The sequence below is a fragment of the Phoxinus phoxinus genome, assembly GCF_949152265.1.
Source record: "Phoxinus phoxinus genome assembly, chromosome: 17".
NCBI lineage: Eukaryota > Metazoa > Chordata > Actinopteri > Cypriniformes > Leuciscidae > Phoxinus > Phoxinus phoxinus.
This window is the reverse complement of record NC_136892.1, coordinates 10567035-10583291: the sequence shown is the minus strand read 5'-3', so window position 1 is coordinate 10583291 and position 16257 is coordinate 10567035. Positions and strand designations below refer to the sequence as shown.

The following is a 16257-nucleotide window of genomic DNA, read 5'->3' as shown; positions in this document are numbered from 1 at the left end:
CATAAAATATATTTTATTTTTTACTCAAAACGTTCTCTAAAATGATTGTTGGAATCTAAGGATGGCAGTATTGGGGACAGTGATTATTTGTCATAAATTCTACACATGCATACCAAATTAAAAGAAAATATGACTTTTTAAAGTTCTTAAAAAAATGCAAAGTATACATTTTACCTAATTTTGACACTCTTTATTATTAATAAAAAAGATAAAGAAAGATGGAGTAAAGGAAATAGCACAATATAAAAGTTGTAATAATTTATCATGTGATACTAGGAGGATTGTTTTGTTTTTTATCATTTTTTAAACTGCCTTGAAACAGAAAAGTTCACATAACTAAAGAATCAATGCAAAACAAAGGAACCAAAGTTAATCCAGAAGTGTGCAAAAAAAAAAATGCAGCGGTATTATTAGTCGTAAACTGTGTGTGTAAGTGAATCTCTACCAAGAATAATTAATGTCAACACATAACAATGCCAACACAAGTTCCCCAAATTTCAACTAAACAACGCCCTCCAACGGCGAGTAGGAGACAATGCATTACCTATTAGGTTAGTTTAAACTCATTTTCTTTTTCTTTTTGCGTTTCTTTTCCTGTCTCTTGGTTAGTTTTGTCATTTGTTTTTTGAACCAAAAATGTTTCAATAATACACACAATAGTTTAAGTGACACACACACACACACACACACACACACACACACACACACACACACACACACACACACACACACTCCACATTCCAACATAATTTATGGACATCAGATCTGTTCAGTTGAACTGTAAAAAATTTAATGACTTATAAAACATGTCACCACCCCACATTTTTAATACCAAGAAGTGAAGGTTCTCCGCCCCTCAACTGTCACCCGCTGGGGTGAAACTGGGCGCGTGCTTTTCAAAACAATCCAGGGCGGATCACGTGATGCACTGGAGAGCAAAAGCAGCAGCTCGCGCTCTGCTCAGTCACTCTCACTTCTCTTCAGGTTCAGGTTCAGGTGCGCTCATGGTTGTACTGCGTCATATCTCCGTGGCGTTCAGCGCCGCAATGGCTGCGGTCGGGACCGCGCTGTTTATCGCAATCAATGTCTTTTATAAAAGACGGGTATGGACACCAGAGTCAAACTACTGCACGTTTCGAGAGGTTAGTATGAAACGAAAGAAATAGTTCCTCTTTTTATGATGCCGCTTGTCGCGCGTGACTGATAAGTGGAGACTATCGTCAAGGGAACTTTCAGTTAATTGTTATTGAACTGCACACACTACGTAGCGACTGTATGTCTGTGTGATTTTGGATTCTGTATGTGCATTTGGATTTTATTTTGAGAAGTCACAGTATCTAGAGATGATATAAAAGTAATTCTGTTCATTTCTATTGATTTGTAATGCCTTTTTTATAGTTTATCTCTAAAAGTGCAATACCAATACCCAAATGCATCCGAGAACAAAACAACTGTTTCAAACGAATTATTGATTATTATCAAAACATTAGACATTTAGATGAGCATATAGCCTACATAGTTCCCAAGTTCATGAACAACTTGAAAATATCAGAATTTACGTATCGTGATATACAATTATGTATGGAAAAAATAATAATAAATAAATATAAATATACTCATAATGTCCATAATAAATATGGACATTTCTATACTAAATAGTAATATTCATTCAGTTATGCTCAGGTCGATGATATTTCAGTCAGCAGCTAGATATTGATCTTGGAAGAGTAAATCTTGCTTGCAGTTCATTCAATGAATGAGTCAAACCAGTAAACAAAATGATTTATGATGAAAATTATCATATTATGAATATACAGTGTGCCACAAAAACAGTATGACAACATTTGATGTAAAGTGCTTCTTGAAGATGAAAGTCAAAATTATATTATTATTGTTAATAACAATAAATCAGACATAAACCTGTTTTTTTTTTCTCTGCAACAGCAACAGAATAGCCAAAGTAACAGAAACGGGGTCAGTCTGTCTGTTATTACACAACTAATACCCTAATTAATGATGGCAAAGGCTTTGACTATTTGCAGAAATTGCAAAATTAATCCCTGCTTTATGTGCTAAAATCCCAGGAAAAACAGACTCTAAATCCAGTCCTGCTGTATTGCTCATTTATTTCCCTGCCTTCTCTTCCATGAATGTGTGTGTGTGTGTGTGTGTGTGTGTGTGTGTGTGTGTGTTTAGGAGGAGGAGGAGGAGGAGGAGCGCAGCGAGAGGCAGGTGCTTGTTCTTGGGTTGGACGGCGCTGGTAAGAGCAGTTTTCTGCAGGGTCTGAGTGGAGCGGGCCACAGGACGGGCTGCCGAAAGCCCACGCGCGGCTTCAACTTCATCAGCCTACACACACCTGCGTGCCAGCTGGACTTCCTGGAAAGTACGAATTGGTGCCAGATCACCCTTTTCTCATATTCACCTGCATACCTTTGTGAAAAACAAGTACACTTTAGCATACTTTAGAGAGTAGTTAATACTTAAATAATCTGTGTTCAAACTAGTGCTGTCAAATCGATTAATCTTGATTACGGTAGTCGTATCTAATATAAAAGTTTACATAAAATGTTTACATAATAAATGTGTGTGTATGTATAAATATATGATTGTGTAAACCGTATATATATATATATATATATATATATATATATATTTAAATATTCATATATTAGTGATTAATTGATTTTACAGCACTAGTTTGAACTGAATGTAATGTTTTCAAGACACTAAAATTTATATTGCAATTACAATTAATTGAACTTAAATGCGCTTTTTGACCAACTTAAGTTACACTTAAATACATTTTTTCATGTAATTTTATAATTACTTGTATTGTCTTTGAAATATGGTTAAAGTGTACTGACAAGCATTTATGGTAAACTAAAATATACTTTAATGTAATTTCTGTTGAAACATTTATGTAATGCATTTGAATATATTTGTAATTACACATTTTTAATCATATACTGCCTATTTAGTACATTTAAAATATATGAACTTTAAACGTAATATCAAATAACACACTACGTTCTTCTGAACATCTTGCGCTGCCATTGCCCGATGTCATTTCTGAGTCATATCCATAATCTGCCTCTCTTTTAAATGTTCCACAAGTGGTAGGCTACAATGACTGGTTGTTTTAAAATATAACTAATATCGAAACAAAATAACCCAGTCAGTCTCATCTACGAGACGTTTAGGCCTCCTCCTGACAGCTCGGCTCATAGCTTGCAAGTTTGCTTAGTGGCAAACTTTTTTCATTTGATTGGTTTAACCGCCACCCGCCCAAATTGAATTAAAATATTATTTTTTGTCACGCCATCCGCCCGATCAGCGGTTTATCCGCATCTCTAGTGTGTGTGTGTGTGCGTGCGTGCGTGCTCGGCCCTCCCTCATGCAGTATAATTGGTTGACATCGCGTGTATGATTGACAGGAACAGAGTGTGAGGCTGATCAGACAGTCGAAACGAATGTGTGTGCGCCTTTAGGCCGATAGCCTAATTATTTTGTTGCGTTTCTTTGAATTAGTCAATTATTTTAAATAAAATTAAAATAATTCATTATTTCTTTATTACATAATGATTTAATTTCTATAGGCTATATATTTTTAAATAGAGTCGGCTCTTCAGATATGCGAGCCAGCTCCCGTCGTTCACCTAAAAGAGCCGGCTCTTAGATCCGGCTCATTCGCGAACGACCCATCACTAGACGAGCTCGTCGCTTTGTTGTAGGAAAGAACAGGAATCATGGAAGAATTGAGGTTTATTTGTGCCTATTACTTGGGAAAATCTTATTAAAGCCAAAATCATATTTAGGGTCCCATGCACAAGGGTATATTCATATTATTCATGTGGGATACTTAAATTCTTGTTCTCAAAGACGTGCTAATGGCAGTAAAAACACATTAGAGTTAATTCGATCACCTTGTCCCATCAGTTGGAGGTGGTGAAGACTTGCGAATGTACTGGGTAGATTATCTAAGGAAAACACACATCCTGGTGTACGTGGTGGACTCCTCGGATCGAGGCCGGCTCCCTGAGGCCAAAGACGAGCTCCACCGGTTACTGAAAGCAGACGCTGATCTTCCAGTGGTGGTCTTGGGAAACAAGCAGGTGACCAAAAGCCTCAGTTCATGGTTGAACCTTAACCCTGTTTAGTGTCGGAAAGGCTTCATATTGATTTCCACTGTGTTTTTTACCCTCTAGTTAAAGGGATAGTTCACCCTATTTGGAAGAAATAGCTTTTGCCCATACAATAAAATGGGTCCAAAGCACCACTGGACCCTGTTGACCTCAATTGTAAATATTGTTTTCCTCAGAAGGTTTAGATTTTCACTTTTGGGTGAACTATACCTTTAATGGAGTAGGAGGCTCCCTGGTTTTTGCTTCACTGTGAATCTTGACTAAAATGCCTTTTCTACCCTCATTCAGGATAAGCCGGATGCTGTTAGCGTCCCGGAGCTGCGCGAGGCTCTTTCCCTGAGCTCTGTGGCGGATCAGAGGAAGCTCTTCCTGCTGGAAGCTCAGTCGGGATCTGACGGATTAAGCAGAACCTGCGGCCTCCAAAAGTTTCAGGACCTGCTTCTGACATTGGTGTGAATGGTTGGTACCGCAGTGCCACGAAAGACTGGCAAAGGGATCTTTTGCAACGAGAGAGCATTCCATGTCTGGGTTTCTTCCTCGAATCGTGCGAGGAGTAAGGAACGTTTCCGTCAGGATAATGCTACTTAAGGAGTTGAACAAACACTATTTTTTTCAAAATGAGTACTGTGCTGATGAGGGCATTATTGCTGTTAGTTACAGTGCACAATTCATATTATTATTATATTCAGTATTACAAAGAGTGTATTATATTATGTTTTATCTCTGCATGTGGAGTCATATTTCCAATACAAACCTATGTATTGCTGACAAGTTCTCCTGCTTGCAACAGGAAGTATTTAGCTTGGAAATGCTATACATACAGTACCGGTCAACTAAGTTTGGAAACATAATGTTTTTGAGAGAAGTCTCCTATGCTCATACAGCCTTAATTTATGTGATAAAAAATACTGGGGAAAAAAGCAATATTGTGATATATTATTAGAATTTAAAGTAATGGTTTTCTATTTTAATATACTTTAAAATTTAATTTATTCCTGTGACGCAAAGCTGCATTTTCAGCATCATTACTCCAGTTTTCAGTGTCACATGATCCTTCAGAAATGAGTATAATATGCTGATCTGATGCTTAGTTATTATTAATGTTGGAAACAGGACATTATTGAAAATCACTGCAATAACGATCCAATCATTGACTCTATTTGCCTATGAAAATCCAGCGACTTTTTTTGTTTGGCCGGGCAGTGCGTGTGTATATATATGTATATATATATATATTTATATATGTGTATATAATTGTCTGATTTAAATACAAATGAATTTAAAAATATGTTTATACGTCGGCAATTATTATTATTATTTTTTGATATGAGAATTTAAGGCATGTCCGTAATTATCATGACAATATTGCCACAAATGCAAAAAAAATCAATATTTATTTTCTTTATGAGAAATTGAATATTTTATTTTCTGAAATAGGGACATTCCGTGAGTGATTAACCCAACTAATCCTAAAACGCTTTTTGCCTCCAGCATGTCAGATTGTGCTGTTGATAATGGATATTTCAGATAATTCTCTTTTCATAACTGTGATTCGGGCTTCAAACTGAGATGTTGTGTTGAATTTGCACAGCTGTTCCAAAATAAGGCCTCTTCACTGTGAAATCAATACAGTCTGGTTATGCAAGCGGTTTAAATTAGCATCAACAAGAGCTAGTGGTATGAAAGAACAACTATATGAAAAGTCTCTTGAAATACAGCTTATTACCCCCCACAGTAATTGCAAATGACATTGGCTACAGATCTCCTACCCTGGAGCTACATGGACAGATAAAATGCCCCTATGAATGTAACAAATGTCAGTTTTGTAATGCAAATGCAGTGCATCTATAGTCTTGTGAGGATTTCGCAATGCTGAACAGTTGCTTGCAAGATTTTTATTTTAACTCATGCACAACCATGCTATGCAGCATGTCGCATGTGAAGATATGATGTGACACAAGATAAGTGATGAAGCAACAACAGTGTCTACAGGAGCACTGAAAACATGTACAAACCTCTGTAATTATTCTGTATTAAAGGTATGTTTAAAATTGAACTCTATCATCATTTTGGCACACTGTCGAATACTGCAGAAAATAATTGACGTCAGATAAAAAAGACCTTTAAAAAAAATCGTGTGATATTTTTCTAAAAATGATTTCTTTACTATTTATCCTAATGTTGGTGTAATTAATTTTGCGGTCACATTTGCCATTTTTCGGCGAAACTTTTTGGCCATTTTAAATGAGATTTCACATTTCCAGGTTTCTCAGAAGCGGAAGTCGTCAAAGTTGGGTAAACTTCTATAGCAGTGAACTTCCTTTATAAACAAACTTGATCACAGAAATTGTCAGTCACACAATATCTGTGATAATAATAGAAGTTGCAGCAAACGCAGAGGCTATTTTTTCCCTACATTAATGACTTGCGGACGAAACGTTGACGCTGTCATGTTCTTGCATTCGGATTTTAACGGTCACCAGCATCGTAAATCCTGCGAAGTTTATATATATATATATTCATTAAAAAATGTAAACTACATACCGCTAGTAGCTAGTTAAAAAAAAAAAAACTACAGTAGATACCGCTGCTATAACAGTAAAATTGGCGCCTTTCTCTCTTCTGACTGCCAATCGCTCTATATTTTTCCCCCTCTTTTTGAAAGTTGTGAAAACGCTATTGTGGAGTTTTTCTTTTGCTATTTGAGCAAATGGGAACACAAAAAATATATATTTAATGTAGTCTCACATTTGTTCTCTTGAGCATATGGAAACTCATACTTTATTTCCAAATGTTATATAGGCTACGTCATTCCAATTTTGTACACAAGATAAATCCATACCTTAGTATAGAAACATAGTTACTGAAGACTGTAATGAAGACTGAAGAGTAATAATGCTGAATATTCAGCTTTGATCAAAAGAACAAAATCAATTTTACAATATATTAAATGAGGAAACCGTTATTTTAAAATTAATAATATTCCACAACATTGCTATTTTTTACAAGCCTGTCTCCGCCCTCCTACGTACTTCCGCTCAATTTTCATTTTCCTTCAGTACTACTGGGATTGTGGTATATTCTTGGGTTTTCTCCAGTCAAGTTTTTACCGGTCAGCGAACAGAGGGAGTGGCTGAGAACGATGACGTTGAGGTTGTGTGCTAGTTTGTGTCGTCATACGTCACGACCAAATGTTAGCAATTGGTTATGACAGATCCAGAGTGGCTCTGGGCAGATCCAATAGTTTTAAACTTCAACAGAGTACCTGCCTTCAAGGAAGTTAACACTTTGTCAATGGAGCGAGGCCATACTCTCTGTATAAATGAAATGTACGAGAGTCTGGTAAAACCAGGCTAATTTATTACTGCATTTTCAATCAAATAATTGCAGCCTTGGTGAGCATAAGACTTTTAAAAGACATTAAAAATACTATCCCCTAACTTTTGAACTGTAGTATATGAACACAATAAAGCTCTTTAAATGTATTTGCCAAAACACACTAGACGTATCCATTAAAAAGTCTGAATTAATCAATTGTAATTTAAGAGTTTATATATGTTTCATTCCACAACATACAATTACAAATGCAAAGCTTATATACATCTACAAATCCTTAATTTGCTCACTAGATTCATATAAACACTTAAAAGCTAACATGTTCTTGAAGATGCCGTAGTAGAAAGGAACTGTGGAGCCTGAAGACTCCCTGGGATAGAGGTCAACACTGCTTCCACTGTCCTGCAGAGTTTAGCTCCATCTTTAAACAAGCACACCTGAACCAGCTAATCGAGCTCTTCAGGATCCCTTAAAAAAACAAACAAAATCACATGCAGGTTGGATAGAAACTTTGCAGGACGGTGTGTCTCCAGGAGCAGGATTGAGCGGGTGATATTCTGACTAGCAGTTTGAGACCCCAGTTCTTCACGTAGACTTCTGAGATTGCAGAGACGCGATGAACGCGGCATATTCCTCAGGATGACACCGCTTGAATAATTCCACTTTCCGTTTGATCTGCTTCGGCGTGTCCTGGTAGTAATTCTTCTCGTCCCTTGCCATTGCCTGAAAAGTCAATAAAGCATAATCAGTTGAACTGTATCTAAAGAGTGTTATTTGTGCACAAGGAGGATCGTGGATATATATACGGCTCTCTCTGACCTTGTAATCTTCGTTGTGTTCCTTCACCATGTGTTGAACATATTCAATCATGTCGGTGGAGCATGTGGTTTTGTCTTTCCCACGGAGACTGGCCTCTGCCTCCATTTCTGCAGGCGAGACACCAAATCATATTGGCAGTGCATGGAAATATTACTACATCTCAATAATAACAGATTTCATAAGCACTGGTTTCAAAACGTACCTTTGATGACATAGGGTTTCAACACAATTGCCTCCATTGGTTCACTTTTCGTGTCCTGAAACATCAGATTAAAGCAATTGGTGGTCCCGATCAGGCAGTATTTGTAGAAACACACTGTATCGCTGATTCAAGGCTGATACTTGCCTTTTTAGGTTTAATAGGAAGCATGCCCTTGGTCCCAGATGACAGCCCCATGTCTCGTAGATTTTGCTTCACAGTTTTCTGTTCATCCCAAGCTTTACGTATCTGAGGACTTGTTAGATAACCCGTTTCATGACAAACTTCATAATGCATAACATCGTAGGGTAAAAAAACAGATGTTTCAAATGAAATGACATCACCCTTGTGCACTTGAACACACTTTTAAAAAGACTAACCCTTGGGCACCCTTAAAGGATTAGTTCACTTTTTAAAAAAAACTTTTGCTGATAATTTACTCACCCCGATGTCATCCAAGATGTCCATGTCTTTCTTTAGTCGAAAGAAATTAAGGTTTTTGATGAAAACATTTCTCCATATAATGTACTTCACTGGCGACCAAACGGTTCAAGGTCCAAATGACAGTGTCAGTGCCGCTTCAAAGGGCTTGAACGATACCGGACGATGAATAAGGGTCTTATCTAGCGAAACGCTCGGTCATTTCAAAAATAAATAAAAAAGGTTAAGTTTTATAAGCACAAATGCTCGCCTTGCTCTGTTCTGTGATGCGCGTTCGTGACGTCATGTAATACGCAATTACGTTGAAAAGGTCACGCTTCACAGAGTCAGTGTTTACAAATGTGCGGAAGGAGGACCATATACACATATTCAAATGTCTTTGTGTCAGTTTATTTTTTTAAATGCCCATTGCGTGTGCGTATCCTGGGTGTTGGAATATTAAAAAGCCTAAAAGAACATTTTCGTTAGGATAGAAATGTTTTACTTTTCATAGAAGCGTGACCTTTTTTCAACGTAATTGCGTATTACATGACGTCACGAACGCGCATCACAGAACAGAGCAAGGCGAGCATTTGTGCTTATAAAACTTAAACTTTTTTATTTATTTTTGAAATGACCAAGCGTTTCGCTAGATAAGACCCTTATTCATCGTCTGGTATCGAAAGCCCTTTGAAGCGGCACTGAAACGGTCATTATATGGAGAAATATGGAGAAATGTTTTCATCAAAAACCTTAATTTCTTTTCGACTGAAGAAAGAAAGACATGGACATCTTGCATGACATGGGGGTGAGTAAATTATCAGCAAAAGTTTTTTAAAAAGTGAACTAATCCTTTAAGGTCTTTTTCCAGTTTTTTTACTTTCACCCTCCTTTAATAAATCTATTTTACACTAGGTACACAAAAGAGTTGCGTCCAGAACCTTAATAACCAAAATGTCCCCATTGAAACCCATTAAAACTGCACGTTTTAATCGCAGGCCATTATGCAGTCTTTGGTAATAGGCTTTCATTCTGTTGGCAAGGCTTCACAATTAAAATGTGTACTATTTTTTTTTTTTTACCAGATGGCTCCTAAAAAGCAAACACTTGCTTTCATGTTTTCTGCTTCGGTGTAATATAGTCAACTGGATCAATTATGCAGCAATAATTGTGTGGGTTTGCTGGTGCGGATGTCAAAGAGTAGTAAGCTTGTGTGCGTGTGTGTGTGTGTGTGTTTTGAGAGAGAAAAATTACTACTGTACAGCAAATCACAAATCCCATCTTTGCTGGCATCTAAGTGGCACTGCGCCCAAACTAATTTTTTGAGATATCAACCTCCAATATGGAAAACAACTTTTATTTAGATTTATGGATTTGATTTTCTAACAGTTTAACATGTTATTAAATAAATATTTTATTTAAAATTCAACAATAATCTGCCAATGGTCTTCTTTAAAATGAGACCAAAATTAAGACTGTGCTCCAACGTTAAAAAAAATGTTGACAGATTTTTTCGTCTCTAAGGACCTGAGAAACTGTATTAAATTGACGCACAAAAGGGTTTAAAATAAAATACTTATAAAGAATTCAGCAAAATGAATGCAATATTTTAGACACTTGATCTCAAGTTAATTGTAATTAAATGAAAATGTATTGTATTAAATGAAATGCAACAAAACTGCTTTTCTGACACACTTAAAGGGTTAGTTCACCCAAAAATGAAAATAATGTCATTAATGACTCACCCTCATGTCGTTCTAAGCCCGTAAGACCTCCGTTCATCTTCGGAACACAGTTTAAGATATTTTAGATTTAGTCCGAGAGATTTCTGTCCCTCCATTGAAGCTGTATATACAGTATAACGTTACTGTCCATAAAGGTAATATAAACATCATCAAAGTAGTCCATGTGACATCAGTGGGTTAGTTAGAAGTTTTTGAAGCATCGAAAATACTTTTTGGTCCAAAAATAACACAAAATAAGACTTTATTCAGCATTGTATTCTCTCCCGGGTCTGTTGTGAATCTGCGTTCAGGACTCCGCAGTGACGCTGCTGACGTAAGACGCTGATGACGTGTTATCTGGTGCGCCCGAGCTTCGTTTACAGTCTGAGGGAGACGCACGCTATATTCAAGCTATTCTACATTGTTTGCGTGGATATCATTTTTTTAATGGTGCGTAAATGTGCATGTCGCGGATGAGACACTTTTACAGCGTGCGTTTCCCTCAGTCTATAAACGAAGCTCGGGCGCACCAGATAACACGTCATCAGCGTCTTACGTCAGCAGCGTCACTGCGGAGTCCTGAACGCAGATTGACAACAGACCCGGGAGAGAATACAATGCTGAATAAAGTCTTATTTTGTGTTATTTTTGGACCAAAAAGTATTTTCGATGCTTCAAAAACTTCTAACTAACCCACTGATGTCACATGGACTACTTTGATGATGTTTATATTACCTTTATGGACAGTAACGTTATACTGTATATACAGCTTCAATGGAGGGACAGAAATCTCTCGGACTAAATCTAAAATATCTTAAACTGTGTTCCGAAGATGAACGGAGGTCTTACGGGCTTAGAACGACATGAGGGTGAGTCATTAATGACATTATTTTCATTTTTGGGTGAACTAACCCTTTAAGTACATCTTTATATGTAATTGCATAATTACTTATTACTAATTATATTATATTGAAATATGGAGTATACAGCCAAATATAATGACATGCATTAATGGTTAACTTCAATATGCTTTAGTTTAATGTCATTTCTATTGAAACTGTTGCGTCATGCATTTAAATATATTTGTAATTATGCTTTTGTAATGATGAAGTTGCAATTTAGTACATAAAATATAATAAGATTAATTGTAAAACAGAATAACTACACTACAATTAAAATTACAATCTAATACTTTACAAGCGCTTGTTAGTCAACTCATCAAAATAAGTGTAGCCTACTTATTTAAAGCAAGACAAAGGATTATGAAAACATGATGATTTAAACAAGTACCTCAAGTACACTTAAGTGTAATACTGTACATTATCTGCAGATACAGTTGTTTTGAAAAAATATATACTTTCAAGATTTTAAGTACACTTAATGCACATTCAATTACATGCATTTATTTTTAGGATAGTCTTAACTATTAAATTATTCCCCGGTATCACAGACAAGGTTTAAGTCTAGTCCCAGACTAAAATACATGTTTGAGCAACTTGCACGGATATATTTTAAAACATGTCAGTGCTATTGTTTTGTCTCAAGATACACACCACAATGTTGTTTTTTCTAATGCATGTTTATAATATCTACTTAAATGTCTTAAAATGTAACTATGGCCTAATCTGAGCCCTAAATGTGAAACCAGGCCAATAGCTTAAAATAAAATAAAAACATTGTTAGCAAGAAAGCCCTTTCTAGATGGCATTTAGCACGTCCCTGAACTTACCATTCAATGTGCGGTTTCTCCTTTCTTCTTAGCTTCCTTTTCAGGTTCTTCTTGTTTTTATTGTAATCAAACGTGTTACGTTTACTTTGTTTCTTGAGTTTACCCATAACTGTAAATTAAAACACCGCACCAGTCAACAACTGTCTTTACACTGTAACACGCGTGTTTGAGGAACGCGGAAGTAACGACTTCTTCTTTTCCGTCCAAAGGCCAAACACATCGACATGCTTCCACATCATCGCCACCTGCCGTCAAAGATGCAGAGACGAGCTTTGCCTAGTAGTGGTTGTGAAATATAATGTGTTATCAAATTGCTCAATGTGTTATTGCGAATAGAGAAGAGTGTGGTGGATAGAGAAGACTTCAGTTTTCATTCATGCTACCTTTATTAAGTGGAGGCACGAGGAGGACGCAGCAGTTCGTGATCGCGCGTTTTGATATCATTTAAAAACAAACACTTCACAGCGTTATTAGTAATAGTAATTTTTATTATTGTTATTATTATTTAGTGTTAATATAATCATCATTGTTATATTAGAAAAAAAGGCTTTTAAATAATTAGGTATTATACCGATTACCTCTAGATGGAGATATAAACTAAGTTTTGCAAAAGGCAAAGTAACGAGTGCATTTCATCTGCAGTTCATGTAAATACAAGTTCAGAGTTGCATATAGTCTGCTGTGGCAGCCCGTATGCCTGGAAAAAATATATGTTGATGTCATCTAAAAAAAGACATGACGATAAATAAGACAACGATCAGCAATATATTCAGCAATATGGTTATAATAATAATACTAGTAATAATAATAAAATATCGTATAATAATATATATTGGGATACGGAAACATAGTATCTTAAAAAAAGACAAGCACTAACATGTAAAAGTCTGATTGAGGAAGAACGAAACCTACTATGGCGAAGATTTGGTCATGAATATTAAACAGATCACGTGGTCAATGTTTTTATAGACTTTTTACTAAAGCAAATGTACAAACATTTTCAGGACAACAATAATGAGCATCAAAACATATACAATATATATACTGTCGCTTTTGATCAATTTAATGCATCCTTGCTGAATACAATTATGAATTTCTTTAATTTCTTTAAAAAAAAAAAAACTCTTAGTGACCTTGGTGCCTTCAAGTCTTGGTGAGCAGAAGATACTTTTTTTAGAATGATTTTGGCCACCACTGTGTGTGTGTGTGTGTGTGTGTGTGTGTGTGTGTGTGTGTGTGTGTGTGTTTGTTTTAAGCTTGAACTATTATTTCTCTAAGCCTTCAAATATTGCCTAGTCTAACATACATCTATAATTTGTTATTATACTAATACTGTACATCTGATTGAAATTGAAATATGTCAGTTCTTCGTTTTATTTGCTAAATGAATTAAATACAGCGGGAAAGTTATGTTCTTTGAATGTCTTCTTCTTCTTCTTCTTCTTCTTCTTCTTCTTCTTCTTCTTCTTCTTCTTCTTCTTCTTCTTCTTCTTCTTCTGTTTTCCACAGGACCGTTCAAGCAGGACGCTCCGGGTCGGTTACCAAGCAACGTCAGCATGTCTCATTAATATTCATGAGCCCAGCCTTTGCCATAGTAGGCTCTACGATCGACGCAAGTCCGAAGCTTCTGGGCGGGGAATCAGAGGAGCGAAACGGCAGAGCTGAGAGTCATTCAGGGTTAATAATATTCCGCCGTGGGGGGGAGCGGGGGAGGACACACATACACATACATACATACACTGCCAACCCGGCGACGAGGTTGGGCCTGCGGTGCCTGCCTGCAACCCAGGAAACATGGAGCTCGAGAATATCGTGGCCAACACTGTTCTGTTGAAGGCGAGAGAAGGTAAGACATGACAGCCCGTCTGATCATTGTCACTTTTGACAGCTGTGTTCCTCAAACGCCGTGCTATCTGCCTCAAAACGATGGGGGATTCCCCCAAAGGAAGTTAGGCCAAAAAAAGACAAGAGCAATGCAAAGAATGCATGCGTTATGATGCTTATTTATTTACGAATCAACCCGAGAGTTACACATTGATCATGGTGTGTTGCTCGCCGCCTGCTTTGTGTTGTGTTCCTAACCTTGAGCAAAAAAAAAAAAGATGGACCTGTCAATCAAAAAAACATCTCCGTTTCTGTAAAAACCCTGTTTGGGTTTTATTATACGACATTTCTAGTGAACAGTGAGTTTCTGTATAAAGGAGAAGCGATAAACACTGTTGTCTGTAGTGTTATATTGACAACAGTCATTAGTGTCTGTGTGCTCGAGATAAGCGCCTGAATTAACTGAACCTCTGAATTAACCGACCCTCTGATTTTTGAAAGTGTTTTTCAAAATAGTGATCTGTCTACCCACTTGATAGTCAAAAATGGTGTCTAGTAGGCACTTTCAGTTGTTTATCATTTTTTCCGCAGGTGTATTTCTCAAACATGAGGGAATCCTGCTGTGTTTCCTCGCGTCCGTGTTCAAACGCTCTTGAGCTGCACACTTGGGCTACTAACGTTAGGCTACATTTGTCACGAAAACGAACAATGGCAGCCGGAAGGTCTCTAAAAGATCGTTGTGATTGTAGTTTAATTTTATTCAGTAAAATAATACATACTACCAGTGTAGGGAGCATATGGTGATTTATGTAGGATTACATTAATGACAAAATACAAAGAAAAAAGTTTAGTCAGGCCCTACTAAAAAGGCTAGAACAGGCGATGTACTACAGATGACAGTTGTTAACATTAGGACATTTTAAAATGTTGAAAGCTGTCTTATTTCATAGATGGTTTCAGTTTTGTCACTGCTGTATGATTGCTTAATGTGTTGTTTCCTCCTTTTTTAAGATGATGTTAAACACTAGCGCAAGTAGGCAGAGCTCTATATTTATGTTGTACTACATTAATTTTTATTTTATTTTGGGAAACTTGCTTGTTTATCTTATCAAAATTGGCTTCGCAGTATTGTAGTATTTATTATAAATTGTTTACCTGTGCACATCATTGATTAAAAATTAATCTGCCCCCATAATCCTTAATCAAATTAACTTTCCCTTCCTCTTGAAGCGACATCTCCTCTCTTCTCTTCTCTGATCACACGTTTAGTGACGCTAGGGTGGGACGACCTGTGTCACTCACATGAGATCAACCAATAACCAAAATCTTTCAATCAATTCTTGTTTTACTTGGATATACATCACAACTGGGAAGAAAAGAATATCACAACTTCTGTTTCATGGCAATTTTAAAGGGTTTAAAGGGTCAGGCTAGTTCAATCAAAAAATGGAAATTCTGTCATAATTTACTCACCGTCATGTTGTTTCAAATCCGTAAGACTTTCATTTCATTCAGCTTCGAAACACAAATGAAGAAATCTGAAAACGTTCTGTCCCATTTACAGTCTATGCATCTACCACTTTGATGCTTCAAAAAGTTCATAAAGAGATTGTAAATCTAATCCATATGAATTTAGTCCAAATTTCCTTAAGAAAACCTGTTGCTTATATGATGAACAGATTGAGTTTAGGCTTTTATTCACATATAAGCCTTGATGAGTGAACATAAAAAAAAGCTCAACCGAACCTGCTTGATGCGTGAGAACAAACCTCATTGGTTCTTGCTGAAGCTCAAACGTAAAGTGTAACACAAGAATGAACCCAGGTGTCGAATTTCGAAGCGGGTATTGCGCATAATTTTAATCATTTCCGCAGGTCTCCGACTTATAATGCGGGAAATTCCCGCAAACATTGATTCACTTTAGCATGTAGGTTGTATTAGTAAATGAATCCACACAGATTATAAAATCAAATCAGTAATTTTAAAACTGTCTGCGAGACGCAATTTCACAAACAGTGTGAGTGATTTGATCTCTCGTCTCTCAAAATGGGTTGCACAAGGCAA

General features: G+C 36.6%; 3 protein-coding genes across 5 annotated transcripts in view; 2 read left to right on the top strand and 1 right to left on the bottom strand.

Moving 5' to 3' along the window:
- The first annotated feature begins 895 nt into the window (after positions 1-895).
- On the top strand, positions 896-7965 carry arl10 (ADP-ribosylation factor-like 10). Of its 3 annotated transcripts, XM_079587009.1 has the most exons (5): positions 896-1142; positions 1945-1974; positions 2197-2383; positions 3937-4112; positions 4431-7965. In XM_079587009.1, exons 1-5 carry the CDS (start codon positions 924-926, stop codon positions 4596-4598), a joined length of 780 nt encoding a protein of 259 aa, XP_079443135.1. In that variant the 5' UTR covers positions 896-923; the 3' UTR covers positions 4599-7965. The 3 variants fall into 3 exon arrangements, with proteins under 3 accessions (XP_079443135.1, XP_079443137.1, XP_079443136.1); XM_079587011.1 differs by lacking the exon at positions 1945-1974 and having other exon boundaries at positions 897-1142; positions 2200-2383; XM_079587010.1 differs by lacking the exon at positions 1945-1974 and having other exon boundaries at positions 897-1142.
- On the bottom strand, positions 5179-12647 carry nop16 (NOP16 nucleolar protein homolog (yeast)). Its single transcript, XM_079587012.1, has 5 exons — positions 12370-12647; positions 8644-8752; positions 8500-8554; positions 8298-8404; positions 5179-8201 (listed from the first exon to the last, which is right to left on the bottom strand). The coding sequence occupies exons 1-5, from the start codon at positions 12474-12476 to the stop codon at positions 8064-8066; spliced, it is 516 nt and encodes a 171-aa protein (XP_079443138.1). The 5' UTR covers positions 12477-12647; the 3' UTR covers positions 5179-8063.
- Positions 12648-13912: 1265 nt separating this feature from the next.
- The window catches only part of grk6 (G protein-coupled receptor kinase 6), a 61205-nt gene continuing 58860 nt past the window's right edge, over positions 13913-16257 (top strand). Inside the window, exon 1 of the mRNA XM_079587008.1 lies at positions 13913-14215. Coding sequence (XP_079443134.1) covers positions 14164-14215 — 52 coding nt within the window. The 5' untranslated portion in view covers positions 13913-14163. The remainder of the gene's footprint in view (positions 14216-16257) is intronic.